At 48.5% G+C, this 24945-nt stretch overlaps 1 protein-coding gene and 1 long non-coding RNA gene across 2 annotated transcripts in view; one reads left to right on the top strand and one right to left on the bottom strand.

The window, feature by feature from the left end:
* The window catches only part of CASKIN1 (CASK interacting protein 1), a gene marked incomplete at its 5' end in the record, with an annotated part of 104908 nt that extends 80719 nt beyond the window's left edge, over positions 1 to 24189 (top strand). Inside the window, 11 exons of the mRNA XM_083372632.1 lie at positions 2042 to 2287; positions 9465 to 9569; positions 10465 to 10586; positions 11241 to 11328; positions 12522 to 12619; positions 13590 to 13700; positions 16132 to 16233; positions 18240 to 18378; positions 19878 to 21977; positions 22389 to 22776; positions 23147 to 24189. Coding sequence (XP_083228758.1) covers positions 2042 to 2287; positions 9465 to 9569; positions 10465 to 10586; positions 11241 to 11328; positions 12522 to 12619; positions 13590 to 13700; positions 16132 to 16233; positions 18240 to 18378; positions 19878 to 21977; positions 22389 to 22776; positions 23147 to 23243 — 3596 coding nt within the window. The 3' untranslated portion in view covers positions 23244 to 24189. The remainder of the gene's footprint in view (positions 1 to 2041; positions 2288 to 9464; positions 9570 to 10464; positions 10587 to 11240; positions 11329 to 12521; positions 12620 to 13589; positions 13701 to 16131; positions 16234 to 18239; positions 18379 to 19877; positions 21978 to 22388; positions 22777 to 23146) is intronic.
* LOC310646301 lies at positions 120 to 14723 on the bottom strand. The gene is made up of 3 exons (XR_014493665.1): positions 13914 to 14723; positions 3186 to 3645; positions 120 to 137 (listed from the first exon to the last, which is right to left on the bottom strand). It is a non-coding gene; the product is annotated as an uncharacterized lncRNA (long non-coding RNA).
* Positions 24190 to 24945: the final 756 nt, after the last annotated feature.

Raw genomic sequence — 24945 nt, 5'->3', positions numbered from 1 at the left:
AGCTCCATGGCCTGATGGGGCTTCCGCGGGGACGGCAGCCAGCCCAGGCGGTCGGGAATGATGGGAGCGGCTTCCAGAGCTTCAGGAGCAAAGGCCCTTTTCTGGAATGAGCATGGATTGGAGATGTGCCTAGACAGCTTGGCCAGAGAGAATAACAGAGTTGGAAGGGACCTTGGAGGTCTTCTAGTCCAACCCCCTGCACAAACAGGAGACCCTATACCGTTTGAGGCAAACTCTTCTTGAAAACCTCCAGTGACGGAAAACCCACAACTTCTGGAGGCAAGCCGTTCCACTGATTGATTGTTCTCACTGTCAGAAAAGTTCTCCTTAGTTCTAGGTTGGAAGGATTCTCCCTTAGGACCTCCCCAACATTATGCAGACCCAGACCCAAAAGAGAGACTATCTGGAAGGGATGGTAAAACTCATTCCACCCGGAATTATAGTTCCAGCATACGCAAAGAGCACCAGGTGGGTGAGGTCTCCAATCTCTTCTAAACAGCTACACATATCAGGTCTTTGAATTGAATTCAGGATTTTCCATGTGGAAACCTGGTCTTGTATCCCTGACTGTGACGTCTTTCCACTTCACAAAAAGACGAAAGAGCTACAATATTCTAAGGCATCATTTTTCTGCCTTGGTCATTTGAAGATGTATGGACTTCAAGTGCCCAGAATTCCCCAGCCAATCTGGAGGACTCTGGGAGTTGATGTCCCCATATCTACAAGTGACCGAGGTTGAAAAAAAAATCTGCCTCTAAATTTACCAGATCTGAGTTATCAAAATCAAAACGTCCATAAGAGGGCAGTGAAGGCTTAGTGTTTTGGAAGCTCTCTGGCACCCTCTTCTGGCTGCTTAGATGTAGTAGCCCTCGCTGGAGCCTCAAAGGTGCTTTTTCAAAAAAGCAACCGGACTGTTTTTTCCCTTGAGGAAGAAGAAAACGTTTCACTTCTCATCCAAGAAGCTTCATCGGTTGTGATCATCAGTTGTGATGGGGGTGGGGGTGGGGTGGGGGAATGGAAGGATAGGTACTATCTCCATAGATTCTCGCTAGAGATTGGTGGGGCAGGTGGTTCTTTTGCACCAGATCAGTTGCAAATGGGAAACTCAGCTTCAATCACTGAAGGCTTCTAAGGAGAGAATGGACAGCTACTTGTCTGGAATGGCATGGGGTCTCCTGTGTGAGCAGTGGGTTGGAATAAAAGGCCTCCAAGGTCCCTTCCAATGCTTATTATTCTGTAATCTATAGCCTATGGCCTCAACCAGAATCTTACTCTGTGTAGCTGAAGGAAAAAGGAACCAGCTGCTTGTAGCCACAGCCTTAAACTGGGGCTGATATTCCTGTCCTACTTTCTCAAGGTTGGATGGCTCGCAATTAAATTTTTTACCTCTCCCCTCCTCCTGATTATTATTTTTTTTCAGTGTAATACTTTGCTTTATTGCAACTGGAGATTTGGTGCTGGAAAAAAAGAAGTAGATTATCCTGTTTAAATTCAGTTAGAATCCAGTTACACGTATAATTAATATTGTAAGCCCCAATCTCCTTTGAAGGCAGATTAAATCCTCAAGAGTGGGTAGGTGGGAGAGCGGAACGGAGGCCTTAAAATCAGGTAAGGCCACTCCGGGGTTTCCTTCAACCTCGTGAGGTGCATTTCACTGAGACGACGATGACTTTTGAGCACGTCCTTGGCTGGCAGAAATGTCCTGCAGGCTGCAGGCATCCCTTTTCTGTCATAATAATTACCCAATAATCAATTGGGGAAGGCTTGTGAGTGCTCAGAAGGGTTTGTGTGCCAGATCTTAGAAGTACAATCGGCATTAGTATCCCTTTCGATAGGGGAGAAATTGAAGGAGAGAGAGAAAGAGGTTTGCTAGCGAGGCTGTTGCAAAAACCAGAGATTTCAATGGGGGAGGGGTGTCGGTCACTTGGCTGTGTGTGGCTCCTTCCTTCCATCTTGCGGGACCCCCAATAACCCCCTTCCTGGCTCTCCCTCCCAGCCTGGAACACCCACTTCATGTTGCCTCTTGTGTTTCTGTTATCAGGTCCGTGGGATGCAGACCCTTCCCCGGGGCAGTATCAAGCCATCTCCCTCCCAGCTGGGGGGGCTGCCCTGCCCAACGGGCTCTCTGCCCCCTCTACCTCCTCCTCCTCCTCCTCCACTTCTCCCCCCCTCCATCAGCTCCATTGCCTGCCTCCAACTCCTCTGCTTCCCCACCAGCCTCTTTTCAGTTCCTTTGGCTACCGCCGGCTCGCCCATGGCGGCACGGAAAGGCCTTGCGCCAATCCAGGTAGACCCTCCATTGCTTGGTTCGTTTTATGTTGTGTTCTGTTATGCTTTGGCCATACTGGGTGGTCCTTCCACTGATCCCGATAAATATTTGTGCGGCTTTTCATTTTGCCAGGTTTCTTTTGGGTGCTTCTCATGTGCAGGCGTTTGTGGGTCAGTGTGTGTGGTTGGATGATGAAGATGATGAGCAGGTTCATCCAGCAGCTGGGGCAGGGTAGGGGGTGAGAGGACACCGGGGACACCGAGGACATCCCATGGGTGCTCTCACAAAATGGCTGCCATGGGAAGTGAGGCCAGTTCCAACACCTGTGGATCAGAAGACCGACCACCTGCCACCACTTCTCTCCCAGAAAGTCTCATCGCCTTCTGCTGATCTTCTAGACCAGGGTTCTCCAAATTTGGCAACTTTAAGAAATGTGGACTTCAACCCAGCATAGCTGGCTGGGGAATTCTGGGAGTTGAAGCCAACAAGTCTTAAAGTTGTCAAGTGTGGAGAATCCTGGTCTAGCGAGAGGTAAATGCTTTTGTCAACCACCCACCAAGAATTTCTTTCAAAGAATGTTCTTGGGATCTTTAATGGGGTTGGAATGTGTCCTTGGGGATAAAAATCTCATTAAACAGTGGTTCTTTCTTTGGCAACTTCCAGAAGTATAGATTTCAGCTCCCAAAACCCCCTAGTTTATATGACTATTGCTGAGGATTCTGGGAGTTAGGTCCACACATCTGGAACTTTGCCCTGGCTGAGGGACACAGTGTAGCAAGCCCATTTCCTTAAAAAAAAACAGTAACAACAAAATAACAGAATAAGAGTTGGAAGGGACCTTGGGGGTCTTCTATTCCAACCCCCTGCTCAAGCAGGAGACCCTACCCCTTTTAGACAAAAGGCTGTCCAGTCTCACCTCTTCTCAAAAATTAACTTTAGTTGGAGCTGAGAGCCTGATGACCAGCAAGGGATGAGCCCACCACTCTGATCTTTGTGTGGCGTCCCCTCACTCAGGGTGTTTTCTCCCATCATGGAAGTGCTGGAACGACCAATACTAAGCTATGCGTCATATACATCCTGCTTTACAGCTGCATTGCTCAGTGACAGAAATTCCAGTCCCGGCTGGTGTCGTTAACTGAGAACTCCTTGTCGAACTGCATGAAAAAGGAACCAGAGCAACAGCTTTGCAGCTTGGAATTTCTCAGAGCATTGTGTGTGTGTGTGTGGGAGTCCCCTTTTAGACCAGGGGTGGAGGAGAGAAATGTCGAGGGAGACGAGTCCCCCTCAGGGTGCAGCCGCTGTCCTGGGTGAGCTGAGAGACTGCCCTGCCTTAGCTTGGCGGCTTCTTCAGTGCCAGCAGTTTTCCCTATGTTGGCCTGGAGGAAGAAGAAACGGGAAATGAGCAAAGGAGAGAGAGGAATACAGGTCCACACGGGATTCCCTTTTGCCCAGTATAGATAAATATTTTGATAGACATTTTATGTGTTGTTGTTGTGAATTTTTATGCTTTAATGCTGTATTCTGCTATGCCATACAATCTCTCTCTCTCTTTATCTATCTATCCATGTATCTATCTATCTATCTATCTATCTATCTATCTATCTATCTATCTATCTATCTATCTCTATCAACTATATCTATCTAGTCTCTGTGTCTTCTGTCTAGACATTTTATGTGGTGTTGTTGTGAATGTTTATGCTTTAATGCTGTATTCTGCTATGCCATACAATCTCTCTCTCTTTATCTATCCATGTATCTATTGTCTATCTATCTATCTATCTATCTATCTATCTATCTATCTATCTATCTATCTATCTATCATCTATCTCTATCAACTATATCTATCTAGTCTCTGTCTTCTGTCTGTCTATCATTATTTATCTCTATCTCTATCTATCTATTTATCTATCTATCATCTATCTCTATCAACTATATCTATCTAGTCTCTGTCTTCTATCATTATTTATCTCTATCTATCTCTATCTATCTATCTATCTATCTATCATCTATCTATCTATCTCTATCAACTATATCTAGTCTCTGTGTCTTTTGTCTATCTATCCATGTATCTATTGTCTGTCTGTCTGTCTGTCTGTCTGTCTGTCTGTCTATCTATCTATCTATCTATCTATCTATCTATCTATCTATCTATCTATCTATCTACATTATGGAAGCACAAGCAATAGAATACAGCCAAACTAGAGTCTTGGACTTTAAAAGAGCTAATTTCAATAAACTTAGAGAGACCTTGGGAAGAATTCCATGGATGAGAATCCTAAAGGGGAAAACAACTCAAGAAGGTTGGGAAATTTTGAAAAGTGAGATAATAAAGGCCCAGTCTAGCACAATACCAACAAAGAAGAAAAATAACAGCTTTCAAAGGAAACCAGCATGGCTGCATAAAGAACTCTGATAAACTGAAAGACAAAAGGGACAAGTATAAGAAGTGGAAAGAGGGCACATAACTAAGGCAGAATATCAGCAAACAGCCCGTGCCTGCAAAGATGAAGTGAGGGAAGCTAAGGCTCAAAATGAACTAAGGCTTGCGACCAAAGTCAAAAATAACAAAAAAAGCTTCTTTCAACATATAAGAAACAAGAAAAAAGTGAAGGAAATGATTGGTCCATTAGTGGGGGAAAGTGGCAAGAAGGTGACAAGCAACAGGGAGAAAGCAGAACTATTTAATTCGTTTGTTGCATCTGTCTTTACACAAAGGGAAAAAACAGTCCAACCTACCCAAACCAGTGCCATAAAAAACAGAATAGAAACGCAAGTTAAGATAGGCAAGAAAATGGTAAGTGAGCACCTGTCCAGCCTAGACGAGTTCAAATCACCAGGACCAGATGGATTACACCCCAAGGTTCTCAAGGAACTGGCAGACGTGATCTCAGAACCACTGAACTATATTTTTCAAAGATCCTGGAGCTCTGGGGAACTACCAGAGGACTGGAAGAGAGCTGATGTAGTTTCCATATTCAAAAAAGGGGAAAAAATAGATCCAGGAAACTACAGACCTATCAGCCTGACCTCAATACCTGGGAAGATTCAGGAAAAGATAATCAAACAACTAATCAGCGAACACCTTTATGCGAACAAAGTTATCACTAAAAGCCAACATGGGTTTGTCAAAAAACAGATCATGCCAGACAAATCTTATTACATTCTTTGACCAAGTTACAAAATTAGTGGACCAGAGGAATGCTGTAGATATAATTTACTTGGACTTCAGTAAGGCATTTGATAAAGTTGATCACAACCTACTACTTGATAAGATAGAAAAATGTGGGTTAGATAGCATCACCACCAGATGGATTCGTAGCTGGCTGACAGGCCGTACTCAGCGTGTGGTCCTCAATGGAACCGCATCTACATGGAAGGAAGTGTGTAGTGGGGTGCCCCAGGGCTCTGTTCTGGGCCCAGTGCTCTTCAACATCTTCATCAACGATTTGGATGAGGGGATAGATGGGGAACTCATCAAATTTGCAGATGACACCAAGCTGGCAGGAATAGCCAATACTCCAGAAGATAGGCTTAAGATACAGGAGGATCTGGACAGACTCGAACACTGGGCACTATCTAATAAAATGAAATTCAATTGTGAAAAAAGTAAGTTTCTGCATTTAGGCAGGAAAAATCAAATGCACAGGTATAGTATAGGTGGTACCTTGCTCGATAGTAGTAACTGTGAGAGGGATCTCGGAGTCCTAGTGGACAATCACTTCAATATGAGCCAGCAGTGTGCTACAGCTGCCAAAAAAGCCAACACAGTGCTAGGCTGCATTAACAGAGGAATAGAATCAAGATCACGTGAAGTACTAATACCACTTTACAATGCCTTGGTAAGGCCACACCTGGAATACTGCATCCAGTTTTGGTCACCACGATGTAAAAAAGATGTCGAGACTCTAGAAAGAGTACAGAGAAGAGCAACAAAGATGATTGGGGGACTGGAGGCTAAAACATATAGGGAACGGTTGCTGGAATTGGGTATGTGTAGTTTAATGAAGAGAAGGGTGAGGGGTGACATGATAGCAGTGTTCCAGTATCTCAGGGTCTGCCCCAAAGAAGAGGGAGTCAAGCTATTCTCCAAAGCGACTGAAGGCAGGACAAGAAGCAACAGATGGAAACTAGTCAAGGAGAGAAGCAACCTAGAACTAAGGAGAAACTTCCTGACAGTTAGAACAACTAACCAGTGGAACAACCTGCCTCCAGAAGTGGTGAATGCTCCAACACTGGAAGTTTTTAAGAGGAGACTGGACAGCCATTTGCCTGAAATGGTATAGGGTTTCCTGCCTTAGCAGGGGGTTGGACTAGATGACCTCCAAGGTCCCTTCCAACTTATTATTATTATCATTATTATTATATCATTATTATTATTATTATTATTATTATTATTATTATTGTATCTCTATCAACTATATCTATCTAGTCTGTCTTCTATCTGTCTATCATCTATCTATCGCTCTATCTCTCTATCATCTATATATCTATCTAGTCTCTTCTGTGTCTATCATTATCTATATCTATATCTATCTATCTATCTCTATCTATATCTACTCTCTGTCTTCTCTGTCTGTCTGTCTGTCTGTCTGTCTGTCTATCTCTCTCTCTCTCTCTCTCTCTCTCTCTCTCTCTCTCTCTATCTATCTATCTATCTATCTATCTATCTATCTATCTTATATTGTATATATTGTATGGCATAACAGACTATAGCATTAACACATAAATAATTCACAAAATAGCATATACAATGTCTTATCAAAATATAAAACAGAGCAGTGAATTATTTTAAAAACACACCGCATGAGTGATCAATAAAATAATCTAAAATTAAATTATGTATGAGCAGTTACTGGGTGGCTAAATCAATGGCCAGGATTCTAGATCATTTTGCTCAGTGCCCCACTGAGAATGTTAGGGGCAGATGGGGTGAAGGCTGGAGGGCCAGGAATTACCTCAGAAATTAGTGCCAGGAGAAAGCTGGGCTCAGAGGCACCTGCAGGAAGTGGCTGGGGAAGGAATTCGGACTGTGTGGTTTGAGAAATGGGAGAAGGCAGAGACTACAGAGGATGGTCAGAAACGCCAAGATGGCACCACCAAGGGGAAACCAAACCTCTGGCAGCTTCTTATGCCGTCGTGGCTCTCTTGAGCTTCTTGGCCGGGCCCTGCGGAGGTCCCAGGAGAAGGGAAGGGGTGTGAGAGCAAGTGTGTATGCCTTGGTTTCTGTTTTGTTTTCTTGACCCTTTTATCGTTTTATCATTTCTTGACCCTTTTATCATTTTATCATTTTCCCTGACCTTCCACTACCCGAACCAACCCTCTCAGGCCCTAGGTGCCTCTTCAAGGATTTTAGGTCTTGTTTTCTCAAACTTAGCCCCTTGAAGATGGGTGGACTTCAACTCCCAGAATTCCCAGCTGGCTGGGGAATTCTGGGAGTTGAAGTCCACCCATCTTCAAGGGGCTAAGTTTGAGAAACACCATTTCAGTTAATACAGGGTGCGCCAGAGTTGTACCATTATGTACTTTCCATGAGAATGGACAGAAAACCCCTTTTCCCTCCCCTTTACCAGCCAGCCCAGTCCCGAGATTGGACCTTTGATGTTCTGGATCTGACTGCATCCATTTACACTGGGACTGCAACACCCAAAAGGCCAGCACATCTGGATGGTGCCATACTAGGGAAGGCAGGCTGGCGCACGAGAGGAAGAGAATCGAACTCCTTTTGGGTGCAGGAGCACTCACTTCTGGGTTTCCCCACCCAAACTGACTTGGGCCACGGCACTAACAGTCGCGTGGCTACAGGCGGTCTTGAGTGGGGGGAACTTGATGGGAGCCCCATTTCCTTGCTGGGCACCAGAGTGGAGTGTGGGCTTCTCCCTTGGGTGTGCAGCCTCCCCCGGGGATGCTCAGTGCCACAAAGAACACAATCGGTGGCCCCCACACTCTGCTTGCACAAACACCATTGGCCCGAGAGACCGGTTTTGCTTCCCCAAGAGCCTTTGGCTGACTACAGAGGAGGCAAAAAAGGACTTTTTCACACTTTGTTGGTTTTCCTGCTTAAAAAAAGGAAGAAATTGGTGATGTGGCCTTTTAATCAGTGGCTGTCAGCCTCGACAGCAGAGCGTCAGATATGCAGAGCAAACCACAAGGAGAAGCTTAGGGAATGCACCAGCCATCTAAGGTGTGCCTGGTTAGCAGCTGGACTAGGTGACTGTAGCCTTTGCAGACCCACCTCCAGTCAAGACCCCACCCCCACCTCCAGTCAAGATCTCTTAGTCCAGGGGTAGGCAACCATGGCTCTTTTATGACTCGTGGACTTCAACTCCCAGAATTCCTGAGCCAGCTTGGCTCAGCTTGGAAACCTTTCCCTTTCCCCTCAGTACGGCTTGCTCAGGAATTCTGGGAGTTGAAGTCCACGAGGCATAAAAGAGCCACGGTTGCCTACCCCTACCTTAGTCTAATGATTCTCAAACTGTAGTCCATGGAAACTGGGGGGGTGGGGGGCACGAAGTCACAAGATGTCCACGAAGGCTTGAAGGAATGTTATAATTTAAATCTTAAATCTTGGAGGTCTGTGGCCATGGTCCGTGCCACAAAAGATATTTAAATGGGGTCCGTGGTGAAGAAAAGGTTGAGAACCACTGTCCTAGTCCAAAAGCCACAAAGATGGCAGGGCAGCCTGGATGCCTGTGGAACAGCACTAGCCAAGCTGGGTTTCACACTTTGGAAGTAGCAATAGCACCTAAGACTTATATACGGCTTCACAGTGCTTTACAGCCCTCTCTTAGCGATTTATAAGGTCAGCATCCTGCCCCCAACAATCTGGGTCCTCATTTTACCAACCTCAAAAGGATGAAAGGCTGAGTCAACCTTGAGCCGCTCAGGATCGAACTTTAGGCTGTGGGCAGAGTTTGCCTGCAATGCTGCATTCTCACCACTGGGCCACCATGGCTCTTCTGTTGACTCCCCTGGACTTCATGAGGTCAAAAATAGTGGCAAAAGCCAAGATCCTCTCCAGGAAGTCACTCCCTCCTGATGAAACTGTCTGGGGTATCCAGCGTCCAGAGGATGCTGATGAAGCTTCCACAAACACCCTTTCTTTTTCAGGCGACATTGTCTCCCTTCTCTCACTTCTTCTTCTCTCTTCTTCTCTCTCTCCCTTTGCTGGCTCGTGATGCTGTCTTTGACCTCAAAGGTTCCCGGGGGTCGGATGCCAGCCCATCCCACTTGTCCCCCGGCAGTTCTGCTACCATGCTGGCCCCAGCAGAAGAAATCTGGGTGCTCCGCAAGCCCTTTGCAGGTAGGAGGAGAAGGAGGGCGGGGGGACCGGCAGGGATCCAAGGGGCATCAGAATCAGAATAGAGCTGGAAGGGCCATTGGAGGTCTTCTAGTCCAGCCCCCTGCTCAAGCAGGAGAACCTATACCATCTCAGACAAGTGGCTGTCCAGTCTCTTCTTAAAAATCCCCAGTGATGGAGCAACCACAACTTCTAGAGGCAACTTTTGTTCCACTGGTTAATTGTCCTCGCTGTCAGGAAGTTTCTCCTTAACTCCAGGTTGCTTCTCTCTTTGGCCTCTCTCTTGGGGGAGGGGGCAAGCACAACCCCTGGTTTTAGCATCCCACTATCCAACCTGAAGCTGTACAAAGTGTAGGATGGCAAGTCAGGACCCCAGAGAAGAAATCAGGAAGAGCTGCAGCTTGGAAAAGCTTTTGCCTCCGAATGAAGTTTGTGAATTGGATAAAGTGCTGCCTCGTGATCTTCTGCTCTGTAGAAGAATGCACCCGGTTTTCCACCTTTAATGTCTATTTAAAGAAAGCATCTTTATGGAACAGGGAACATTTTAAGATATCCTACAGTAAATGAAGATAGGATTGCATTAGCAGTTGATGGGGGAATTTCCCCCTTGATATCGTTAAGGCTTCAAGACCCTCGGAGAGTGTTCGGTTTAATGGGGTTTTCTGAACAGAGATTTTTGGATCCATTTGCCTGTTTTGGTTGGACAGCAATTTCACATGCACCCCTGTTATCTGCGGTTTGCCCTGAATTTCAGCAGCATGATAGGGGTGGCCAGAACACAGGCGTGCAGGACCCCACCTGGTCCTTGCTTAGGGGTGCCAGTCCTGAGCAAAGCCACCCGTGGTAGGACGGAGCCGTCCTCGCTTTGTCCTGCCAACCTCTCCCTGCCCCCCGCTAGGAGGCGACCGCAGCAGCGTGGGCAGCACTGGAAGCATCGCCAGTGGACGGAGCTCCGGCAGTGGCCAGAGCACGGGAAGCGGAAGCCACGTGGCCCTTCACCCCAGCTCAGAAGGCGTGAAGGTAAGCCGGAGACCCTGCTCCCCAGAGGGCTGGATGTGCCACGGAGCTAAATCCGGAGCTCTCCAGCCCACCAGCTGGCCCAAGTCTCACCCGATGGCCCAGGTCTAGTTGTATAGTTTTTATCTTTTTAAGACTGGAAGCTGTCCAGAGTTATAAGACGGGCAGCCAATGCATTTTAGAAACAAAAACAAACAAGTAGCTGTCCATCCTTGATGTTGCTCGGTCTTCTACTGCCCCCTTATGGCTGCAGGTTGGATGGCTCGCCCCTTCCCATGCCATGAGCTTGGCCAGTGACCCAGGGGCTCCTTCCTTCCCGGGCGAAACTGGGCCAGGAGGAGGGGCAGGCAGCTAGCTCCCAAATCACCCTTTTGCGGCCTGCCTGCCTGCCTGCCCCAGGATCCTCATTTCGAGCTGACTCGGCTGCAGCCACGAATGCCAAACAGGCAGCGCCGTTGTGCCACCCGTTTGCTCTCCCTGCCGCAGCTTGCCACTTTGCCAACTGAGTCACAGTTTTGGGAGAAAAGCACCTGATTCTCCCTCGGCTGGCTCCAGGCTTCTCCGAGTCCCTGTTTTTCTACTCTGCTCCCCTCCCCCCCCAGCCTGCCACTCTTTTCTGATTAACGCTTTCTTGCTGTTCCTCCCCCAATTTCTCAGCTGCTGGCAACTGTCCTTTCCCAGAAGGCGTCTGTGCAAGAATCTGCTGTGAGCGACGGGCCTGCCAAGGCGGTGGAGACACCCGCAGGTGCGTGGATGCTCCGGAGGACAGCTGGTCTTTCTGTCCTCGTGGGAGCGGTTCTTATTCCCAGGACCAGCGGCTTCTCCCGGAGAACATGACCCTGTCTCTCTGCTGCTGCTGCCAGCCCTTCGCTTGCTTCGGTTAGTGGGGAGCGCTGGGGGGAGGGCACGGTGGCCGAGGGAAAACAGGATCCCTCCTGCCTCTGTTGAACATGCAAGCTGCCTTCTGTGCGAAGAGCGCTGTGGATCGCGGGACGGTCTGTCTCCCCACGCCCTTTTGGTGTTGCTGTCCCCTTTGATGGCGGTTAGGAGTGTCTCAGCCTCCTGTGATGTTGATTTGGATCCTGAATGTTTGAGGCCTTTCTCTCTCCCCGCCCCCTGGGCATCACTGCTCCTTGCTCTTGCCCTGGTTGTAGCATCTCAGGAACTACCTAGTGGCAGGAGGGGGCGACGGCGGGGGGGGGGGTGTTCAGCAAAGGCTGCTTTCTGCATTGTGCTCTGTTTTGAGATCCTGGATGGTGTGTCAAGATGCTCACTGTGGGGAAGGGGCTTTATCGATGTGTAACGAGGGGCATCTGGGCCGTTCTGGGTTCTTCTCCTGAGATCCTGCCAGGTTGTGGATCGGCTGGGGGTCTGCGTCTTCTCTGCAGCAGCTTTTACTTTTGGAGCTGCCCTGTTCTGGAGTCACAAATCTAAAAATCTCCAGGGCCACTTATGGTCTCCCTCCCAAGGTTCAAGGGCTGGTTGCCAGTCTGATGCTGGAGGTCTCGGTAGCCCTTGGATCAAGCCTTGCGTGTTAGCTGGACTGGAAGAGAGTTGGAATCCTTCTTGAGGGTTGGATTTGCATAAAAAGGTCTGGGAGACATCAAGGTCACCTTGGCTGCCATCTTGATCTTCTACCACCTGTTTGGTGGGAGGAAGTTGCTGCCCAAGTGAGGCTGGGCCTCCCATTTTCCCTTTGGCTTGAAAGGAAGCAAAGCACCTACCTGTGCAGCTCCTTGTGCTCCATGTGAGGCTGGCAGTGTCCCACACTCAGACAAGCTGTAGCACCTGCATGCTAGTCCATTTCTCCCAGTGTTCTGTGGCCGGCCATCTTGTCCTGCCAAAGAATGTGCCCATGGGGTGCCCAGGGCCTTCTTGGCACCCGAAGCTCCTTCTAATTTTCCGCTGTGTTGAGAATTCCTGCCTGCTCTGTGACAGGTTCTTCCCGGACCCCAGGATTGGGCAGCACCCCATACCCCAGCCAGCCGTACGGTGAGCAGCAGGTCAAGAAGGTGGAGCCGCAGTCCGAGGGGAAGGCAAGTTTGGGCACCCCAGAACAGCTTCTGAAGTCCCTGCAGCCCGTGGCATTCCTTCGGGGGCTCCCCAAGCTGTAATCTTTTCCTTTTGGTTGGACTTAGAGGGGAGGGTGGGAGTGTTTTCAGGGGCAGGTGAGGGTCCGAACAGCTTGCACCCATTTCGTCCCTTACTCTCCACCACCATTTCCTACCTCAAGTCTCCTTTATTCTGGAATTCTGAATAAAAACTGGAGAACTGAGCTGGCAAAAATGTGGTCTGGTAGAGTTCAGGGACAGGACGTGGTTCAGATAAAGCCTGGGTTCCATTGTGGAATTGAGCTTGCAGCCCTTTTATGTACAAACTGACTTTTCCAATCTATTATAAAGGAGCGGGGGGGGGGGCTTAGTTAAGGATGCCCTCTCTGGGCTGCAAAAATTTGCATGAGCACCCAAAAGCAATTTGTGCCACTTTGTGGCTGGCGGTGTGTGGGGGGGCAGCTCTTCCTTTAGCTCTATCTTCCCCTCCCCCCAAAGGAACTAGGCTGCCCCCACTTTGCCTGGGAGGGGGGAATCTGGGGAAGGTTGCTGGCTTGGCTTGGCAGCTTTGGTCCTCTCGGCTTCATTCGAGATGCTGGCAACGAGGCCTGAGCTGTAGGATATGATTCCATTTAGGAGACCCATTTTTTTTAATGGTTGTCTTTTTAGGTTTATTACAGCCCTCATCAGACTGAATAGATAAATGTGGAAAGGAAGGAAATGTGCAGCTAGGGTTAGAAACAGATTGCTTTCTTGCAGGTAGGAAGAGATCCCAAAATAGTGATGGTGATCATAGTGACGAGGCTAGAAGGAAGACCACAGACCTCATTAAGGATAGGAAAAAATAAGAACTGCTGTTGACAAAACCTCCCTCTGTCAGGCATTCAGGCAGGCGATTCTGTTTTTTTTTTAAAGAGATGTATAAATAATTACTTCTGCCCGTCTTCCCACCCAGAGCTCAGAGGCCGTCTACCAGTGGCTCTACAAGTTTCAGCTGCAACTCTATGCCTCCAACTTCATCAACGCTGGTTATGACCTTCCCACGATCAGCAGGATGACCCCCGAGGTGAGGGTTCCTACTGAGAAATACTGAGGTGGGGGTGTGTGGGAGAGGACTAAGGAATTGGCCGCTCAGCTCAGGAAGGGGCTGGTGGAATGGAGGGAGCATCCTGATGATTTTTCAAAGAACTGCTCTATTTTTAACATTAGAAGTGAGAATTTTTAAAAAAGCAAAGCCAACGCAAGTCACACAAATGTGTTGATTGTGGCCAGCTACTACCTGAGTGGGAGCATCTCCATTCAAACGGTTATAAGGAATGAAACTGCAGCAGATCAACACAATCCTCGGGCACACTTAGTTCTTCTGAGACTTTAAAACCATTTGTTTGGCAGGAAAAGGATGGTGGCTTCCTAATGCACAGGTATCCACAACTGCCTGTTTTTAATGTTTGATGCCATCATCTTGGGTTCCCGGACACACCCAGCTGTTGCTCCTAGCCCTGATACCTGTCACTGGGACTGTAGGAAAAAAGAGGACAGGTCTACATTTTAGTTTGTGGGTGTTATTATGATTGTTGGGGCGCAATGGATCAGCGGTTAAGAAGCGGAGCTTGTCAGCTGGAAAGCTGACAAGCCAGGGTTTGAGACCCAAGCGCTGTGCAAAGGGGTGAGCTGCCATCCTCAGCTCAGCTCTTGCCCACCTAGCAGTCTGGAAATACAAGTAGATAAATAGGTACCACTTTGGTAACAGGTTTTGTTTTTTGCTGCATATTATGCTGACCACATCACCGCGGAAATTGTCTTTGGACAATGCTGGCTCCCTCGGCTAAGAAACGGAGATGAGTGTAGACTTGGGCAGGATTGGACAGAGGAAACGTTTACCTATTACGATTGTAAGAAGCTTCATTTACTTTCTTAGGCACCTTCTGTTCCTCTCCAAAGTGAACTTAAGAGGTCTTTTTTTCTTAACTTAAAAAGAAACAGAAATAGAACATGAGTCATTCTTGGGCGGGAAAAAAACACCTTCCTTGAGTTCAGCTTCGTTCCTGGTGATTTGCAAAATTCAGCCAAGCAGATTTTTTTTGGCAAGAAGTGTTTTGCCCTCTGCCAAGACTTTTGGGGAAATGTTTTGGCTTCCCAGCCTAGCCCACAGTTCAAGAACTGACCAGTTGTCCTCCGTTTGGATTTAACTCTTCTTCCTCAAGTGGTGCTCCTGCAAATGACCTCGATAATATGCCTGGACGGGGGTGGGTGGGAGAGTGGGTGGGTGGCCCACACCCTGAAAAGAAGTGAGAGAGGAGACTGACTAGTGACACTTCTCTGAGCTTGTTTGGTGTCAGAATCTAAGAAGGATCAGGTTGGCTTAGAATTGGGATGGAAGACCACATGGTGTTCCATGCTGGAAGCCAAATCACTGTGAATGTTCGTTCTCCGAGCTTGGTTTCCTTCACCCTCATCCTACACCTGAGCTACAGACATTCACCATTATTGCAAACACTGTGAATATATTGTAAGAATAACAGACTCATGAATCATGAAGATGAAGCACCAACATTTTGAGAGATGTGGATAAGACATGTTGTTAAGCTGAAAGCAAGGAAGGCTCGGGAAAGTTCCTTTTTAAACAAAAATGGGAAATGGAAAACCTGGTCTAGTGTATTCAGTCACTTGTTGGTCAAGAATAAAGAGGGACAGAAGACTGAAAAAATAAATGGGAATTTTATTTATTTATTACATTTATTGTATCTCTATGCTCCCCACCTGACGCAAGGGCTACTGGGTGGTAATCCTAAGTAGGGAGGCAGTAACAAATTGGGACAAGAGTGTGAAGGATAAAGGACCATTTCCTCTGTGACCAAGACCAGACATTTGAAATGTGGCCTTTCCAGGCTAATGAAGGGCTGTGAAAGTGGTTGGCTAGGTTGGGAAGCCAAAAAGAAAGCAAGACCAAAACACCCCCTTGCCAACAATCAACAGCCAGATGAGCAGAGATTAACACCAAGGTTAACACTAGACCAGGGCTAGGCAACCTTGGCTCTTTTATGACTCGTGGACTTCAACTCCCAGAATTCCTGAGCCGGCTCAGGAATTTTGGGAGTTGAAGTCCACAAGTCATAAAAGAGCCAGAGTTGCCTACCTCTTCACTAGACCAACAATTAAAAAAACAATACCCCAATCAAGGAATTACCAGACGATCAGTAAATAACACCCTAATCAAGGAACCACCAAGGCACTCCCACCAACAATGACAGGGCGAGCCACTAGTATATAAAAAAAAGAAGCAAACCCTTCTGTCTTGCACACTGATGATGTTACCTAGTTAGGTCATGAAATGTCTGCAAGAAAACAACCACAGTCGGAGGGCATCAAGGAACCCACAATTCAATCCTGAACTACAAACATTCTATCGATTCCTAGCTCCAATGGCTTTGGGGTTTCAAAATGTGTTTTTGCTGTTTACTGGGACTCGAATGATGGGGCCATTCTTTTTGGCTTAGGACCTGACGGCCATTGGGGTCACCAAGCCAGGACACCGAAAGAAGATCGCCTCTGAGATCAACAACCTGAACATTCCTGAGTGGCTCCCAGAATACAAGCCAGTGAGCGGCCTCATCCTGCTGCATTTGGGGTTTGGGGACAGGCAGGCCAGGTGCATCGCCCTGAGGCGGGAAGCCCTAACCTAAAATGTCCAGGAATCCCAGAGTGAGTCAGCAGCAGACTTAGCTGTTGGTTTGCTGGTGACTTCCACAACTTTGCACCTGCTCCTGGCCGGGTCCCTAAAGCACTCCAGAGACTTTGCTTTTCTGCAGCGCATCTGAAAGCAGAATTCAGGCTGGGGTTCGACAACATTACGATTCAGACTTTCCTTTATTGCTAGAATTCTTCCCTAAGGATAATGCAGAAGCTACCTCCATTAAACAATGAACCTGACAAATGCAGGTAGTCGCTTACTGACCGTTCAAAGTTACAGTGGCACGGAGAAAAAGGACTTGGACCATTGCAGCAGTACCACGGTTGCATGGTCAAAATTTGGATGTTTGGCAACCGGCTGATATTTATGACAGTTGCCTGTCCCAAGATCACGTCTTTTTGCACCCTGCTGACAAGCAAAGCCAGATTCACTTAACATCCCTGTGACTCACTTAACAACTGCAGCGATTCACTGTGGCAAGAATGGTTGTAAAATGGAGCAAAACTCACTTAACAGATGTCTCACTTAGCAACAGAAAACTTGGGCTCAATTGTGGTCGTAAGTCAAGGACCTGTACAGGTTACAAGCTGGCCTTCGGCCGCCTCCCTCATTTAAGTTCCTAATCCTTCTACTGTATAGGGGAGAAGCTTTAACTGCCTGCAGGTACACCTTGACTTACAACCGTGATGGAGACCACCCACTGCAGTCATGACGGTTGGTAAATCGGGTCACCCAACTGACTGGCTTTGATTTTGCAACCTTTTTTTGGCAGTCGTTAAGTGAATGTCACAGCCATTAAGTGAATCAATGGTTTACTACGGGCCAGTTTTGCTGCAAACCGGAATGCCATTTTTCAGCAAAACCGTCGTAAAATGTGGTCACCACAGGATGCTGTGAATGGCCATAGATGCGGGCTGGTTGCCAAGCGCCTAAAACAAGGTCATGTGACCATGGGAGGAGGGGAGGGGCCATTGGAACTTTGGAATCCGGTCATAACTACTCCCAGGGAGATGCGTCATAACTTCAGTCGTACGTCAAGGACTACCTGCTTTCCATTTCTTCTAGTGGCATAAGATTGTCTTCCTCTAAATACAGGTGGACCTTGATTTACCATCGTTCATTTAGAGACAGTTTGAAGTTACAACGGCATTGAAAAAAGTGTCTTATGACCATTTTTCATGCTTTATGACCATTGCGGCATCCCCAGGGTCATGTGGTTTACATTCGGATGCTTGACAACTGGTTCATATTTATGACAGCGACAGCGTCCCGGGCAAGAAAGTTTATAAAATGGGGGGGGGAAACCCTCACTTAACCAATTTTTCACTTAGCAACATAAATTTTGGGCTCAAGTGTGGTCCTGTAAAAGGAGAAACCAAAAGTTTCTTCTCCCTTTCCTGGAACAGAACTTGGCAGCAAGAGAAGGAAACGCCGGGGATTCCTCCACCGGCAGAAGCTTTTAATTAAGCACACCTAATCTGAAAAGTCTTGGAGCAACTCTGCTAATCAACAATGGGGGTAGGGTAGCATTTCAAGGCTGTTTTAATTATGGGGAAGAGGTCAGAAATTCCTCTGAGACTTTTCAAATTATGGTAGGTGTTTAATGTGGGGAAAAAATATGGAGGAACTACACCGGAAACATGGTAGGCACCAATTGGGCACCGAGGGCTCATGTACCCATAACGGGCCATTTAGAGCTAGAATGGTGAGTGGGCCCCACTGGGGGGTTTTGCTCTGTGAAACAGCTTATGACAGCGTTTCTCAACCTTGGCGCCTTGAAGAGGTGTGGACTTCAACTGCCAGAATTCCCCAGGCAGAATTCCCCAGGGGAATTCTGGGAGTTGAAGTCCACACCTCTTCAAGGCGGCAAGTTTGAGAAACACTGGCTTATTGTATATCCTGTGTCCTTCCCAGGCAAACCTGGCACTTTGGCTTTCCATGATCGGTCTGGCACAGTATTACAAAGTCCTGGTGGAAAATGGCTACGAGAACATCGATTTTATCACCGACATCACTTGGGAGGATCTGCAGGAGATCGGCATCACCAAACTGGGTGAGGGGAGGGTGGAGACAACTCCATTCTCAACTAGAAACCGAATCAGGGTCTTTGGGTACCTCTGTGCATGAATGGCTGCTTTGGGTTCCGAGTAAAGTGGAGGGAAGCGTAGGCTGGTTCAGTCTGCCTCAGTTTCTCCAACCTGGTGCCTTCGGCATGTCTTGAAGTTAACAATTTCCACTATTCTGGAGGGTGCCAGGTTGGGGAAGATCAGCCTATACTGTGATTGGGCCTCAAATATCTTGGCAATGGAGCTGGTGTTTGATGGGAGAAGGTGCATTTGGAGAAGAACAGATCAGCTGGGAAGAGACAAGAAGCTGTTCTCCAGACAGCAGGGATATAATGTACTGGTTCAAAAGAAGAGGAGGAGGAGGAATGCTGCTATGTTGACTCAGGGATTCTGGGAGTTGAGGTCCACAAGTCATAAAAGAGCCAAGGTTGCCTACCCTGGTCTAGGGCCTCCTGCTTGAGCTTGGGGATGGACTAGAAGACCTCCAACGCTTGGCCCTGTTCTATTTTCTATTCTATTCCATTCCATTCCATTCCATTCCATTCCATTCCATTCCATTCCATTCCATTCTATTCTATTCTATTTCTCTATTCTTCCAAATGCTGAACACCAATGACCTAACTAGACAAGGGAAAAAGTCATTTGCTGAGGTTCCTTCAAGTGCCACAAAGGACAGCATCTGCCATTTTAGTGACTGAATTATTTAAAAAGAAAACTTGGGGGGAGGGAGGGAGGAAGGAAGGCTCATAAAAATTTCTGCATTCTAAAAAGTAGAACACTGATCTTTAGGAATTACAAATTCCTTTGGGTCCTTCCAAATGTTGTTAGGGGTACAAATTCTGAGCTGCGAAGAGGAAGAAATAAGGAAGCAAGGGGTCCATTCCTCATATCTAATCTAGATGCCAGAGAAGAGGGGTGGTTATAGACACAAAAATTGGGCAAGGTTGGGCATCAGATAGCCATCCAACCAAACAGCCCATCTGCTCCATATTGAACAGCAAGGAGCAGAAAAAATGGGGTTCTAGAAAAGTGGGTGCCCTCTCAGGACAAGATAAATGTCCTGGTAGGCCAATTCCAGCTCAGGGCTGCTGTACTAAGCATATATGTTGACTTTGGGGGAAGCAAAGGGACACCCAGCAGGTGAAGTGGCTGAACTAAGATCTGTGGTAAATCTTCTTTTCCCTTTCTCTTCAATCCTGTCTGATTCTTGGACACTGCCTCAACAAGTCCCTGCATTTTTTCTTGGCAATCTTTTGTTTTCAGTAGTTTGCCATTGCCTCCTTCCTAGGGCTATGATAAAGTGACTGGCCCAAGGTCATCCAGCTGGCTTCATGCCTAAGGCGGGACTAGACTCATGCCTTAATCACTACATAAAACTGGATCTCGCTCAGTAGGCCTAGTGAGACACAATTGTACTGGTTTGGAGGTTTATTTATAAAGATTGTGCTAGAATTTTAACCAGTTACAATCTCTCGTATCTGCTTAGGCCACCAGAAGAAGCTGATGCTAGCTGTGAAAAAGTTGGCAGAAATCCAGAAAGCTGAATACATCAAGTATGAATCAGGAACAATGAAGAAAAAGGGTGCACCACAGTCACAGGACACAGTGGCCATAGAGTCTCCTCCGCAGGAAACGGCTGAATGCCAGTCTCCCAAGATGTCCACTTTCCAGGACAGTGAGCTGAGCAATGAATTGCAGGTGGCCATGACAGGCACCGGTGAAGAGGGGCCCGAGAAACAGGCCAACCATGTGACGCACTTCCGGGATGGAACTGTCTACCGGCACCCCTCCCGCCTCGTTCATGAGAACAGCCTGAGTGGGAGAGCTAAGCTGATTAGTAGCTCCCAGGAGCTGCTGGGAGATGGGCCCAAATCTCCTGGCCCTGCAGCATCCAAAAGCCAGGAGCACCTAGCAGAAGAAGGGAAGGAGCCTCCGGCCACCCTGCCCAAGGAGGTGCGGAGCCTCCGACATGGCCACAGCATCAAGAGGGCAAGCGTCCCACCAGTGCCTGGAAAACCCCGGCAATCCTTCCCTCCAGCTGCAGGCCACTACACCCCTCCGCAAACTCCCACCAAGCCCCGCCCATCCTCTCCTCAGGCTTTTGGGGTGCCCCACGCCACGGCTAAAGTAAAACCCACACCACAGTTGCTGCCACAGACCGACCGACCCATGTCCCCTCGCTCACTGCCTCAGTCTCCAACGCACCGGGGCTTTGCATATGTCATGCCGCAGCCTGTGGAGGGAGAGGCTCAGGCCGCAGGTCCCTTGGCTCAAGCCGTGCCGGTCCTGCCCATCTCCATTCCAGTGCTGTGCCTGCCACCCCAGGCTGCGGAGAGCGAGGAGGAGGCAGGTCGGCCCAAGAAGAGGGCCCACAGTCTGAATCGCTATGCAATGTCTGACAGTGAGCAGGAGCGGGACGAGCTGCTGGTGCCAGATGCCGGGCCCTATGCCACTGTGCAGCGGAGGGTGGGGCGCAGCCATTCTGTCCGGGCGCAGTCGGGTGCCGACAAGAATGTGAACCGCAGCCAGTCCTTTGCTGTGCGACCCAAGAAGAAGGGCCCTCCACCTCCACCGCCCAAACGTTCCAGCTCTGCCATCTCCAGCAGCAACATGACGGACGATTTTAGCAAAGAAGGAGAAGAGGGAGAAGAGCTGGCCCAAAAGCAGCTGAGTGACGGGGGCACTGTGGACACGGGCAGTGCTGGGAGCGTAAAGAGTATTGCTGCCATGTTAGAAATGTCATCTATCGGTGGAGGGGGGCGGGCCCTTGCCCTGCAAAAGGGGGCTGACGGGTACTACTTGCAGCCTGCTGTGGTTGTGCGCTCAGCCAGTCCGGAACACGCCCGTGTTGCAACTGTTCTGGCCACTGTCAAGCACAAAGAGGCCATCGGACCAGATGGAGAGGTGGTGAACCGCCGACGCACCATCAGTGGCCCTGTGACTGGGCTTGTGGCAGCTGCTCGCCGTGAACGCTCGGACAGCATCAAGTCTGATTTGGCCAAAGATGGCGGACCCATGGAACGGCTGCGAGCAGAGCACAGCAGGAGCTCCCCACAGAACAGTTCAGGAGAAAATATCCCCTTTGCTGAGGAGGGCAGCCTGACTATCAAGCAGCGTCCCCGGCAGATGAGCCTCGCCAAAGCCGAAGGTGGGGAGGGCTTGTCCCTGGCCCATCGGCATGGTGACCTTTCCAGAGTGGAGGCCAGTGCCACTCTCAAGCGGAGGATCCGGGCAAAGCAGTGTCAACAGGACAATGTCAAGTTCATCCTGACGGAATCAGATACTGTGAAAAGGCGGCCAAAGTCAAAAGACAAGGAACAAGAGCTGGCCCAGCTCTCAGTGTACCACAATGGTATGGGCACAGTCAAGCGCCGGCCGACCTCTGAGATGAGCAGCCTGGAGGCTGTGGCTCCCACAGAGCAGAAAGAGAGAGGGGAAGGGGCTTTGGTTCAGATGCCCCGCGAAGGAGAAGCTAAGAAGCCCATCAAGCCTCCTGTGTCCCCCAAACCCATCTTGCCACCCAAAACCTCAGGGCCTTCGACACCCACCACCAAAAGGGCTCCGATTCCCGGCCCTGGAAGCCCAGGTAAAGCCTCTTCCCAGGGAAGCCACAGAGCATGGTTTTTAGCAGGGAGCTTCTGAGCTTACAGTTCCATGGGCTTCACAGCTGTTCCTCTGTGCTCCGAGGCTGCCACAGGGCTTCTTTATCTATGCACATATCTAGGCTCCTATAAGCTGCTCACAAAGAAATGTTGGGTGGCACATGGGTAATTGTGTGTGTGTGTGTGTGTGTGGGTACTCTGGGAATCAGGCTGGGGAGTGGAGTTATGTGCCTGAAACTGCAAGCTTGTGTGTTAATATTTCCTAGTTGCTGATTAGAAGGGGGCATCCTTGTTATCATCTTTAATATCCACTGAATCCAGTTCCAAGTGGAATCTGCATGTTATGACCACTTCTTCTAACAGAGGTCATAGTGTGTCCTATTTGTCTCTTGCAGAAGTGAAACGTGTCCATGGGACCCCACCACCCACATCTCCAAAGCCTGCACCACCCCCAACTGCTCCGAAGCCGAAGGTCCACCCTGTCCTCCAGTCAGTGAGTGCCAGCTGCACACCAGCACCTTCACCGGCCAAGCAGCTCACCCCCACCATCAAGCCTTCAAGCACACCTCCTTCCCTTTGCTCCAGTCCAGCTAAGCCTTTGTCTCCCGGAGGGCTACCTCCTCAGACCGTGCCAGTCAAGCCACCTCGCTCCTCCATGGCTGGGCCTTCAGTGGAGAGCACCGAGAGTGTGCATCAGAAACTGGAGGAGACCAGTGCTTCTCTGGCTGCTGCTCTGCAAGCTGTGGAGGAGAAGATCAAGCAAGAGGATGGACAAGCAGCAGAGTAAGGCACTCCTGAGGATGTGAAGGGGTGGGGAAGGCCAGAAAAGATTGAGGAGCCAGAAGGTCTGCAGAAAGTCCAGGAGACCAGAGAGGATGGGTGAAACAGCCATGAGGAGGTGGTTGGTTCTGCACCATGAGGAGGTGCAGCCATCTGTTGTCTTCTATGGGTTGTCCATTCTCGGGAACAAAGGACATATTTAGTAAAAAGGTGAAGGAGAACAGAATAGGAGAAAGGCAGGATGAAATTACTGCTGTTATATGTGCTCAGATTTAATTAACCAAGAATAGAGGTATTAGGAAGCTGAATTAAGGCAAGGGTTTTGTAGAGGAATTGGAATCAGCTTAACCTCACTTATATCTCTTGCCTTCAGTTCCACTGCAGAATCCAAGAGTACTGTCAGCATCCTGGATGACATCGGCAGCATGTTTGATGACCTTGCTGACCAGCTAGATGCCATGTTGGAATGAAAGCTGGAGAACAGTCCGGGCCAACCTCAGGATCTGCCATGGGCACAAGGGCACAATCACCTCCATGAAGATCTTCCCTCCTCCATTTTTTGAGGTTTGCACAAAGAAGACAAGGTTACCTCAGGATTGTGTTGAAACAAACTGAGATGCTTGAGAAAGGCTTTCCTCGGGACCTGTTTTGCAAAGTGAAGGGAGGAACCACATTTGGGTGTCTTCTCCCATCCCTTCCAAATACCTGATTGACCTTAGAGATAACAGCATAACTGCAGTTCTCCTGCAGTGGAGTCAGAGGTCAGGGCCTGGGATGGGCAGAGCTTCCATGGCAATGGGAGAAAGTGGGCTTCACACTTTCTTCAGCACAGCTTTCCGGGAGAAGCTACTCCATCCACTCCAAGTGGCTTTTTCCCTCACATATAATTATGAAGGTTTCCTTTCCCCTCTCTCCAGATCAGTCCTGAGTTGTTACCGTCCCAATACACTATCAAAGTACGTGGCACAAATAAGTATTAGTCTTCTCTGGTTCTTCATGTTTTCCGTTTGGGGTGAAATCTCGTCTTAGCGATGACTATTGCCTTCTGTGTTGGGTGTTTCTGGACTGCACACCATGTTTCCTTCCATGCCCAGCTCATGCGCCCATCTGCCACCGCTGGACATGCTGGTAGAGGCAGCCATGGAAGGCCTGAGGGAAGCTGTGAGTCGGGGTGGGGGGGTGGGGGAACCTTCAGCAAGCTGCATGCTTTGTTTTTTTTGTCCTGAAGGTGTTTGTCTTCTCCTGGTGATGATGAAGCTGTGACTGTAAGAAGTTTTGTTTTGTTAACACGTCCCCTTTGAGATACAAGCTTTTTTTTTCTGTTGGTTTGCCTTGGAAAGCATCATTCCTGGCAAAAGCTGTGCAAAAGCTTTGGTATGTTTGCATGATCGATAAAAGTGTTGAAATATGAAAAGAAAAAAATGGGGTGGGGTGGGTGGGACAAAAGCATCCTGGCCAAAATTTCCTTGTACATAAGCCCATTGGTGGCTTCTGCAGCTGCCAAAGATGGATGGCAAATCTTTTTTTTTTAACCCCTCTCTCGAGGCAGTTCTGAACACAGGGACTTGCCCTGCACTTTCTATTGCTCTAAGGCACTTGTGTCCCAAAGAGTTCGCCACTGATTGAACCATTTAGCCTTCTTAACCTGCCGTGACCGTTGGGAGCAATTGGAAGAAGACATCATTGACCAGCCAATGGACAGACAAGGAACGATAAATCATATCCATGTTCTGGAAACCGAGGGCAAGGGCAGTGGTGGTTTGGTATTTCAGTGGAGGTTTCATGGAAGGGAGGCGTCCTCTCTTGGTATTACATGCTAGGTTTCGGAAGTGACAGTCAAAAGAGATTCAGCCAAGATGAGTGGATTGCAACCATTAGCTAGAACATGTCTTGTGCTCCTGGCTCATGAGACGCAGATCTTGCCCTGATTGATCCTGGGTACTTGCGAGGGATCTTCTGGCAATCAGTTAGGAAAGGGCTTCCTTGAGAAGGAATCCTGCCAAGTACAGCACTGTTTCTTCTTCCAGAAAGGGGCATCTTCCAAGAGGATCACAATTTTTGCTTACCCAAGGGTTGCTTGTCTGCAACTGTACATAATGTACACCAAAGTTTATTCTTATGAGCCTTCTCCATCTTCCAGGTATGTAGTGCAGAATTGCTGTTTTTGTTACT

This window comes from Vipera ursinii, assembly GCF_947247035.1.
Source record: "Vipera ursinii genome assembly, chromosome: 13".
Classification (NCBI taxonomy): domain Eukaryota; kingdom Metazoa; phylum Chordata; class Lepidosauria; order Squamata; family Viperidae; genus Vipera; species Vipera ursinii.
The sequence above is the reverse complement of the archived record's forward strand: the minus strand, read 5'-3'. Positions and strand labels throughout refer to the sequence as shown.